General features: G+C 42.1%; 1 protein-coding gene across 1 annotated transcript; it reads right to left on the bottom strand.

Annotated features, from left to right (window-relative positions):
- Positions 1–9244: 9244 nt before the first annotated feature.
- On the bottom strand, positions 9245–10687 carry LOC135703643 (fas apoptotic inhibitory molecule 1). Its single transcript, XM_065224925.1, has 4 exons — positions 9966–10687; positions 9760–9901; positions 9644–9693; positions 9245–9569 (listed from the first exon to the last, which is right to left on the bottom strand). The coding sequence occupies exons 1-4, from the start codon at positions 10275–10277 to the stop codon at positions 9396–9398; spliced, it is 678 nt and encodes a 225-aa protein (XP_065080997.1). The 5' UTR covers positions 10278–10687; the 3' UTR covers positions 9245–9395.
- Positions 10688–11392: the final 705 nt, after the last annotated feature.

Raw genomic sequence — 11392 nt, 5'->3', positions numbered from 1 at the left:
CTCAATTGTTCAGCTTAGTCGTAACCTATATGAAGCAAAGTTAACGTCAAAACGAATCCATTACTGAAAGGCAACTTTACTATTTTTTTGGTTATTTCAGCAAGATTCACAAATTTAACGTCATTGCTCAAGGTTCGAGAGAACCAAACTCCAATCCTCGATGAAGCGATACGCGAATTAAAAAACGAAAGAATTTCCAAGAACTCCTGGATGATTGCTCCACGTGATCCTTCCGATTCTGCAAATCCTAATACTTTTGCAGGAATTCCGTCTACCAGTATACAATCATCCTTGCCATTAGCACTAATCATTAATGAATTATCAAAATAGCAAGTACGATATGCGAAAGAGCATCCAAATAAAGTCTTCTTCATCTGAAACTGTTCTGCGAAATGTCTCTCCTTTCTTGTTCTCTCGCCAATATTGCATTGTTCAGCCATTCGTTTATGAAGCTGCTGGAGGGGCTGATGTTTCTTGGTTAAATTACGCTTGATCTCCTGCATGAAGTTTTCGTATTTAAATGCGCTTATTGACGGTAAATTCCCATACAGCTTTACATAATCAGGCAAGTGAAGAAGCATGTGCACATTGTGGGTAAGACTAGTTTGGCCGTAAAACACATGGAAACGAAACTCAAAATCACGAAGAAACTCTCGAGCTAAATCCACATCCGCCGGTAAAGGGTTTCTGGCCGACAAAAGACGAAGTGCGGAAAAATATAGAAGAAAGTGCTCATGCTGATCGTTTTGGAAGAACTTTTTTGTAATCAAGATGCCTGCGTAGCTGTCAAAATTCCGTTGCTTTGAAATTTGCCAATTCAGAAAATATTTTTAAGAATGTAAAAAGCACCTGCTTGTTCCCTATCAGCCTTACGTAATCTTCGACCTGAATATCCAGCTTTCTTTAGATTTCCTAGCATACTCTCAAGTATTTTCTTTGTAACACCTAAATGACATGTATGCATTGCATCAATCGCTAACTGTAGGATCATATCTAGTTCGATGATTCGTTCTACTCCAAATGTAGATTGAGTACGATGATGTTCTGGATCGATTCTTCTGCGGAAAGATTGATCAGTTCTGGCGGTGCATTCTTCCGGGGAATAAACAGTCACTCTGCTAACACGTTTGCCGATCTGTGTGCAATTTGGGCATCCATGTTTACTAACGTGAGACACAGCACCCTTTATTTTGCAAGTTGCTGGACGATCACAAATAAACAACCGAATACTAAACTTCAACTTAATCATATCATTCAAAGTGTTTTTTATGTTACTTCATACGCGAAGTTAACGATTTTCAGAGTTGGTTGGAAATGCTAACATGAAGCTTTAGTGTGATGATTTATTAGCTAGAGAATGATCTTTAGAAGAATGTAGGTGGATAGTTCCGTTAGAGTACGGCAGTATGAAAATTGAATAGAAGTTGAAAATGAGCGAAGGGCCATTAAAGCTTCGGGCCATCGTTAACTTCGCGTATGAAGTAACATAAAAAACACTTTGAATGTAACAACTCAAGGCGGGAGTAGCCGTCAACAATGCTGATGATGGTACAGCACGCAACAACCACCCTACTGCTTTCTCTCTGAGATGATCACGTTGGTCATGACGAGAGGAGCAACACAATAGTTGGGTAAAGAAGAACTGCATTATAACACACCATCGACTGGAAATGCTCTCGCGACGTGGGGCTTTAGGTAGTGATGAAAACGTCGCTAGAACTATTCCACAGCCGCAGTCAGTTTATGAGCAACAAGAGGGACGCACATTTTTGCCTGTGGACTTGGAGACATACTTCAAGTCCCCGCGTACATCGTACGGGCTAGGCAAAAATGTGCGTCATCTTGAAAACTGTCGCTTTAATGGCCCTTCGCTCATTTTCAACTTCTATTCAATTTTCATACTGCCGTACTCTAACGGAACTATCCACCTACATTCTTCTAATGATCATTCTCTAGCTAATAAATCATCACACTAAAGCTTCATGTTAGCATTTCCAACCAACTCTTAATCATATCAGATTCACGCTTGAGCTCTACTCCATTTTTCATTAGATCATTGACTTCAGTAACAAAATCCTGGAGGAATTCATCCGCGCTCGATGGCTCTTTTAATCCTGAGTAACATCCAATTACGACCGTTTTTAGCTACGGGAAGTCCATCGATATTTACGTCAAGCTCAATCTCTTGCATTGCAGTAACTATTGGATCACCAGCTAGGTTAGTTAAAGCATTTTGAATTCCGAAATGTATGTATTCACCGGGGGTCACTTTTTTGGGAATAATGCTGTATCTGGGTGTTTCTAAAAGAGTCAAACGTGAACGCGGTACATCAAGACCTTCATCCCGCAGAATTTCCAGTAGTGATTTAGTTGCCTCAACCCCTAACCGATACTTGGACACAAAATGAGCAAGCCTATATTTTACAGGGAGGTTTGCACCGTCTTTTGCTATACGTTCACTTAAACCTATATCTGCAACAGCTTCCGTGTCGATTGGCTTCTCCGAAGGACTAATATCATCTTCTTGATGATCATCACTTCCATCCACGGGATGGACACAATCGCCTTCTTCTTCTGAGGTGAAATGGTTTTCCAGGTGGACATCATCCGCGTCGTCTGCCGCATGATCAGCAGCTTCATTTGCATTTTCCCCTTCACTGTCCATCAAATGTCGCCGGTAAATTTCATCATATTCCTTATATTTTGCGGTTTTCCGCTTTGTTCTCCAAATACTCCATCTACTAGCCATCGTGAAATTACTACAGTTTCACTACTTACGGTAAAAATCAACACAAAAACACGTTCTTTTAGCGAGAAAACTCTAAACACTTTGTAAATAAACAAACTGACCGCGACTAGTAAACTTCCATTATCAACACAAGGGTTCGAGCTGATTAAATATACCAATTTTAATCCGACATAATCGACTCCCGACGAAAACCGACTTAGCTGATAGACTGATGTACGACAGAAATCATTGAAGAAATCATCGACTAATGACAGTCGATTAAATCAGACAACGCATAGTACGATTCAAACGGCACCCGATTTAGTTGGTACATTAATTGACTGTTTTCGTCTGCTCCCGGTATATTAATCGGTTGATTTTGTCGGCACCCGATTTCGTCGGTCTACCGTAAAATTTCCCAGCTGTCAAATGTTTTATGGGGTACTTGGTAATCCTAAATATAGAGATTCGTGGAAGCGGCGATCTTGAGCCAATCGAGCAGCGAGAACTGTCAAAATGTGAGCCAAACGAGCATGTTTATTGTTTGCCATAATGTTTCAGTTGAAAAGTATTGCAATCGGAGTAAAATAACTCCAAACAAAGTTTATAAACAAAAAATAATAGTATAACAAATGCGTATGTTAACATAAGAGATATTGTTGGTCAAAAGCATTGCAACGTCAAACCACGGAATAGTTTTCGCACAACATGCACTTGGTGCTGATGAACCGGGATCGCTCCAGCCAGCTTCAGAAGTTTCCCCCCAACTGTAGAAAAATAAAATTGCGTGTGCTCTAAGTGGTACTGGAAGAAGCATTATATTTTTACTAGATACCACCAAATAATTATCATATCTTCACGAACGCATAGAATCCACTAAGGGAAAATCTGACGGTAGTTCGGAAAACTCCAGCCTTTTTTGGCAAAGTTCAGCGTTTTTCGGAAACCGAAAAATGCTAACATCGTTGCACTTCCACGACCGCAGCTAGGACAAAACTTTGAAAGGGACTTCATATTCAGTAAATGTTATGCGGAATTTAAGGAAAAATAATTCACCAGTTCACTAAGGCTCTGAACCATTTGGTGGATTATTTTAACTTTTGGTTAAAATTTGACGGATGGTAAGTTATCGATTAACCCTGCTATCCGAGAGTGGTCACTTCTAAAAGACAAGAAGTTAAATTTTGACAACCTTGGCTAAGTTCTTCTCGAAAACCGGTCGATCGACAGCACAGGGATTTTCGAACATAGCAAATAACTTTCGAAATGTCACTTTTAACCACGAGTTAAATTTAACTCGGCAAATGGTTCACAGCCTGAGAATACAAACAACGTAAATAAACTCGCAGTGTAGACAGCGATAAAGTCACGCAAAAAGCTGAAACATTTTGCTCCGCGGCATGTGTTGGCAGCTTTTGTAAACAAAACAAATAACGTTACCAAATCGTCTGATAATATTTCTGCTAATCTCTCTATATAGGATTATTAGAAACTACTACAGTGGTGACCCGATTTTGTCTACCCCCGATTTTGTCTACCCCCGATTTTGTCAGCTTTTTGACCCGATTTTGTCAGTCAGGTTGAGGTCTGTCTAGCTCAATAATGACATTTTTCGAGAATTAAATGTGCAGTGGTGGCAAAATCAAAGCAGTGGAAGGAGGGTTGAGGGGCTAGTTGAAAATTATGTACGTTATGCATGTGTTTTTTTTTCTTTTTTTTTATAGTAAGGCTTAGGAAAGCTTCAAGAAGCCTAGCCTGTAGTGAAGTTGGCACGGTGTGGTATCCACTAGTTGCCTAGTACAGCTCCACTAAAACCCATTCCTTACTCTCTCCTCTGCCTGGATCCCCCCGAGACCACTGTAAAGCGACTACTTCGAGGGGTGGCTGTGCTCATGCACTTGTTGTACTCTCAGCGCTAGCTGGCGTTGCTAGATCGCTGCTCTTCTCTCCATTTAGGCTGCAGCTCCGACATAATCTGCGTGACTGCCCTGCTGACGGCATTCCAAGTGTCCTCCTCTCGACACATTTCAACGATGACATTCTCCACGTTAAGGACGGGCATCTCCGTTCGCACTGCCTCGAACCTTGGACAGTCGAAGACCACATGCTCCGGCGTCTCATCGACGTTGCCACACTCCGGACAGAGGGGTGACGCTGCGTGTCCGAACCGATGCAGGTATTCCCTGAAGCAGCCGTGACCAGACAGGAACTGCGTTAGGTGGAAATTGACTTCTCCGTGTTTTCTGTTCACCCAGGTCGAAAGAATCGGTATTAGTCTTTGTGTCCATCTACCGTTCTCCGTAGTGTTCCACTCCTGTTGTCACTTAGCCAATGACTCCACTCTCACAACTTTCCGTACTCTTCCGGCTTCTCTCCGCCTGTAGCACTCGCTGTCCTCCGCCAGGGTGATGCCGATTGGGATCATACCGGCGATAACGCATACTGCTTTCGACGCATACTGCTTCGGTTATGTACGCACTCACGACTCGCATGGCCATGAGCCGGAACGTACTGCTCAGTTTCCTTTGATTCTGCTTCGTTTCCAGCGCTGGAACCCAGGCTGGACCTCCATATCTCAGTATCGATGATGACACGCTGGCCAGAAGACGCCTCTTGCTACTGCTGGGACCAGTGTTGTTTGGCATGATTCTAGCTATCGCGTTGATGGCCTTCGAAGCCTTCTCACAGGCATATTCGACGTGGCTGTTGAAGTTTAGCCGGTCATCGATCATCACTCCCAGGTATTTTAACACACGCTTTGAGGCTATGGTGTGCTCCCCGACGGTGATTTCTGCCCGCTGTACCGCTTTACAGTTACTGACCAATAACACTTCCGTTTTGTGGTGCGCTATCTGCAGCTTCGCTCCTTGCATCCAGTTACCAATCATGTCGATTACCTCGGTTGACAACACTTCCACCTCTTCCAGCGTCTCGCCCGTCGCCGTCAAGACGACGTCGTCCGCAAAGCCAACGATCTCAACTCCTTTGGGCAGTTTCAGCGTTAGCACGCCGTTGTACATCCCATTCCAGAGCGTTGGACCAAGGATGGAACCTTGTGGAACTCCCGCTGTGATCCTAATCGATCTCAGTCCCATGTCTGTCTCGTAAACCAGAACCCGGTTCTGGAAATAACTCCTCAGGATCCTGCACAGGTAGTCAGGGACCCTCATTCTATGCAGTGCTTCGGCGATAGCCTCCCAGCTGGCGCTGTTGAACGCATTCTTGACGTCGATCGTTATCATGGCGCAATATCGATCTCCTCTCCGCTTCTGTTTAGACGCCTTCTCAGCTCTCTCGACCACTGTCCGAATTGCATCCACCGTCGATCTCCCTTTCCGGAATCCGAACTGCCTCTCCGACAATCCGTGCTCACTCTCCGTATATTTCGTCAGCCTGTTTAGGATGATCCTCTCCAAGAGTTATCCGAGTGTATGCAGCAGGCATATAGGCCTGTACGATGCTGGATCCCCCGGCGGTTTTCCTGGTTTCGGCAGCAACCCTAGCTTCTGTATCTTCCACCTGTCAGGAAAGTGACCCTCGTTCAGGCATTTCTGCAGCACCATCCTGAACATGTCCGGGGATGACTGGATCGCCGCTTTCAACGCTACTTTGGGGATTCCATCTGGACCGGGAGCTTTCTTCACCTTCAATCCTTTCGCCACTGCTACGAGTTCCTCGTTGGTGACTTCGATCTACTTGAGTGGCCATTCAATTCTTACCTAAGTTAATTTAGGCACCCCCCCCCCCTCCACACCATCAATGCAAGGTTGCAAAGACTCATTTCAGCTAAAATAATGTTTTTCGGAATAATAAAACCAACAGATGGTATGATGGCATGTTTTACTTGTAACTTACAAGAAGAGGTTACAAAGTATGCGTTGGAAACATAAAACTTGTAAATTTTGCTTTCTATGAGTCACAATCAGCGATTTGCTGATCGCTGAGTGAGTGAGTGAGTGAGTGAGTGAGTTTGTGAAAAATCGCTGATTGTGACTCTCATGAAGTGAAATAAACAGGTTTAATATGTCAAACACATTCTTTGCAACCTCTTCTTGTATCCTACCAATTCAAAATATGATCATGGCATCTAATTATTTCATAATTTAGAAAAACATTGTTTTAGCTGAAATGAGTCTTTGCAACCTTGCATCAATGTAAGAATGTCTTTCCTTATATGACACTTACGAAAAGTTTTAAATTCCAGCTCCCCCCGCCCCCCTAAATGGGCTCCTTTATATTGAATGATTTCTAAAACATAAATCTTGCACTATCAAACAGCATTTAAAGATATTATGTTAAAAAAATTAAGCGAAAAAAAATGTCCCGATTTTGTCAGTGTCCCGTTTTTGTCAGCCCTAAATTCATCAGGGGGCTGACAAAAACGGGGCATTACTGTATATGCGATTTACTCAAATTTGGGCTATTGGGCTGAACCCCGGAATTGAGGGAAAAGTACTTAATTTTGGGTATTTTTTCATCACCGTAGACTTCTCTGACGTTTGTAAATTGCAAAAAGAATTAGGTAAATTCAAAGATTTTCTTGCACCAATACTTATAATTTACCCCGAGTTCTGCACTAATACTTGTGCATTTTACGAACGTTAGAGAAGTCTATTTCACGTTTCACTCGCAGTCGCAGTTGACGCAACGCTTTCACTACAGTCAAAACTAATTTAAATCAAAAAAACTAAAAAGTATGCAAATGCCCTTATAAATTTTGGTACTAATATCAGTGACATTTATTTTGCATTTCGTGGTTCTGGTGGTATGACCAACAATCAATTAATTATATGATTTGAGTAGTAGCTATACTGAAGATCCGAGAGATGTCGCCCCTTCAGTGGTTGGAAAATCATTTTTGAATTATGGAGAATATCAGAAAATCCACGATTTGTGACTAAACATGCTTTCACAGAAGGAAACAAATAAACGAGTGTTTACCTTATCACCATAGTAATGTACTCGTGCAATTTTTGTGCATCTAAAACTGCCCATAAAGACGATAATGAATAAAAACTGAAAATTCTCATGCATTTCCAAATGGTTTTCTACCATTTCCATACATTCGAAGTGACTGGCCCTCTTGATGTGGATGATGTCAAAAACAACAAAACATGATTAATTGGAAACTAATGATTTTAAATTGTCTCACTACTTGACTAGCCTATTGGTCCCAAGCAAATCGATTAACGTATCCCATTCTAGTATAAATTCCAGTATTACACTATGATTGTTTTGATTCGCTATGAAAGTTTGACAGATAAAATGAAGGGTTCGTGGATTTTCCAATGTTTCGAGGGGTGCATCGACCGAAGATAGTACCAGAGCTGAGTCAAAAAGTTGAGCTCGTTTCTTCGGGACCTTCTGGTCTTAGAGTTACCTCTATGGTATGACGCTCCCACTATGGACTTTCCGTTAAGGCTGTGTCCCATTTGCCGGGTTAAATTTTGACAGATGGTAAGTTATCGATTAACCCTGCTATCCGAGCGTGGTTACTTCTGACAGACAAGAAGTTAAATTTTGATAACCTTGGCTAAGTTCTTCTCGAAAACCGGTCGATCGACAGCACAGGGATTTTCGAACATAGAAAATAACTTTCGAAATGTCACTTTTAACCACGAGTTAAATTTAACTCGGCAAATAGTTCACAGCCTTAACTCGTAGTTGAAAGTGACATAGAAAGTTATCGAATAACCCAGCTATCCGAGCGTGGTTATTTTTGACAGACAAAAAGTTAGATTTTGACAACTGTAGTTGAGTTCTGTTCGAAAATCGGTCTATCGTCAACACAGGGATTTTCGAACATTGAAATTAACTTTCTGAATGTCACTTAACATTTCGAAAGTTATTTTCTATGTTCGAAAATCCCCGTGCTGTCGATCGACCGGTTTTCGAGCCAAGGTTGTCAAAATTTAACTTCTTGTCTGTCAGAAATAACCACGCTCGGATAGCAGGGTTAATCAATAACTTTCCATCTGTCAAATTTTAACCAAAAGTAAAAAAAAATCACCAAATGGTTCAGAGCTTAAGTGCACAAATATCAGCTTCTACAATACATACCACAATGAAACTGTAACTCCACGTTTACTGTACTGCACACATGAAGTAACAATTTCAGGTGAAAGGGGGAATAAATTTCCGAGATGGTTATAAGTGAAAATTCGAAGTGGAAGTGCATGAATAGCCTACGTGATGGCCATTTGTGGACTCTACAAGGAATCACCTTAAATTTAATTCGGCAATTGGGACACAGCCTATGTCGTACAGTACAGTACTCCGACATCACGGTCTCTTATGGAGCTTTTTTTTACATTGTTAGGTTGGTAACATTGATTTTTAAGGATTTGACAGTCGGATTATCGGATCAGCCCCGCTAATCCGGCCGCAAACTTGTCGGATTAGCAGGGGATGCTATAGGATTAAACATAAGAATGGAGAACATTGAAACTGAAAACCATTTAATGTGTGCAAGTTTGAATACGAAAACTCTACAAATATCGAACTGTCTATCGCTCTGTAAATATATTTATCAGTATTTTTCACATTTAGAAAACATCGTACACAGGTTTCCAGTAAACAGCAGCGTGTAAATCGTAAGCAACACTTTACACTTAATAACGATCCAAATTGCACTGTAACCTCAAACATGTCTTTTCAAAATAGTTTTTCATTGAGCATCTCCATCACGGTCACCGCCACATGAATCGTCCACGCTTACACCGTTCACCGCTAGCAAATGCACAATCCCGTCCCGTTTATTACCACTGGTTCGTGCCGTCAACACGAACGTGTTTCCGTCCTCGATGAACGTCGTATCGGTGCCGCCATCTACGAACTCACCCTGCAATCAAGAAGAAACGGTGTAATTCATACTGCTGTTCGGCTAGGATTGCACGCCAAGGTAAGTGTACTCACATTCTCCTCAATCAGTTTACCGTTGACGTAGATGTTGAGCGTGTTCTTTTCTGAAATTTAAATTTGACAAAACGTTGATTTGCCTATAATATATTTGATACAATTAAGTTCATTACCTAGAACTATACGATAGAAGTTATCGCCCAGGTTAACCTCCCACGTTTTGAGAGCTTTGGCTTGCGATTCCGTGAACTGTTCGTACGACTTCCCATCCACGTACAGCGAGTAGCTGTACTTGAAACCCGGCAGCGGATCAACCTGCAAACTCAATTCAATTAAATTATAAACTTTCCCTTCGGTAATTTCCTTCCCAACCTCTCACCCTGATAATGCACCGCTTGTCTTCCAGCTTGAACATATCCTCCCCAACCAGTTTGAACATCCATTCGCGTCGGAAAATCTCCTCCTTATCAATCCACAGCACCCGCTTGCCACTGGCCGTGCCATGTTCAAACTCCACCTCGTGGATCTTCCCGTGCATGGGAACTCTCCAGCGGGCTACGACCTCCCGATTGCCCCCGTCACCGATTCCATTCGTCTTGCTAGTTGTGTTGTTGTTACTACCGTCACTTCCGGGCTTCATGCTGCTGCTAAGTACCAAGCCTCCACCCAGTCCAAGTATGCCGTGACTCATTCGCGTGCAATCAAAAAATTCCGTGTGGATCGCCTGCGATCAAATAGTAGGCGGGGTGTGGTGGGTAAAATTATAACTCTATTCCTTGTCCCTCAGTAAGGAACTATGTATTTGCTCAATGATGATGGGAACTAACGATGTAGTAGTGGTAGTAGCAGAAGAGGGTGTTTCGTGCAACTCGTCAAAGTCATTATCACTTTACCGAATATCGTGCAAAAAATATGCTTTATTGCAGCAATATCGATAATTCAGGCTCTGCAGAGGAACGCGGCCTGTTGCGATGATGGGGGTTGTTCCGCGGTGGGAAAAAACTACTACGATTGCAGTGGGGGTTGAGAGAGTATGACAAAAAAATATCTAGAAACGAGCCGTCCGTGTGCTGTTATCGACGTTTGTAGGTCACGAAGAGATTTCCTGGAAAATGTAAACAAAGAAAAAAAATGGTGGTCATTACGTGGAATCCGGATATGTTACTCTGAGAAAATCGATGGACTTCATTCATAATTCAGTCGCGGGAATTGTTTCTACGAAGCACATATACGTGAGTCATACATATATAGTCAATTTGCTGTATTTCTTCCGCATAAATTACTCTTTGTAATAACAGTTGTCACCGTTATCACCGGCTACCATTTCTGCCTTCTCTATCCCGCTTTCAACCGTTGCACGGTTCCATGACAGGGGAAGCATTCAAATCATGACTTTCTGTGTTTTATCCTGCATCGAGTGCATTTAGATGCGCCTACATACCCATAATCAGGTCGATGAAAGACTCGTGTCATGTCTGAATCAGCCACGGTCGCTAACGTTGTGTCTGGTCTAGCTCAGGACAAACAGAAATAAACAGAATCCTAAAGGAAATCCGGGAAGGTTCACAGTATTCTAAATTCAATTTTTTTAGCATTGAATTTACGTATTCTCGTCAATCTAAGCAACGTCCGCTATGAAGTGTTGGTTTATTTATATTCATCTGCTGCCTGCTCCTCTATCCATTTCAATTGATAGAATTATCCAAAGCTTATCTAGGCTCTAAACCATTTGGTGGATTTTTTTAAACTTTTGGTTAAAATTTGACAGATGGAAAGTTATCGGTTAACCCTGCTATCGGAGTATGG

Source organism: Ochlerotatus camptorhynchus, unplaced genomic scaffold, assembly GCF_037179485.1.
Source record: "Ochlerotatus camptorhynchus isolate MF236.1 unplaced genomic scaffold, CSIRO-AGI_Acam_v1.1 ptg000021l, whole genome shotgun sequence".
NCBI lineage: Eukaryota > Metazoa > Arthropoda > Insecta > Diptera > Culicidae > Ochlerotatus > Ochlerotatus camptorhynchus.
This window is presented reverse-complemented; position numbering and strand designations above follow the sequence as displayed.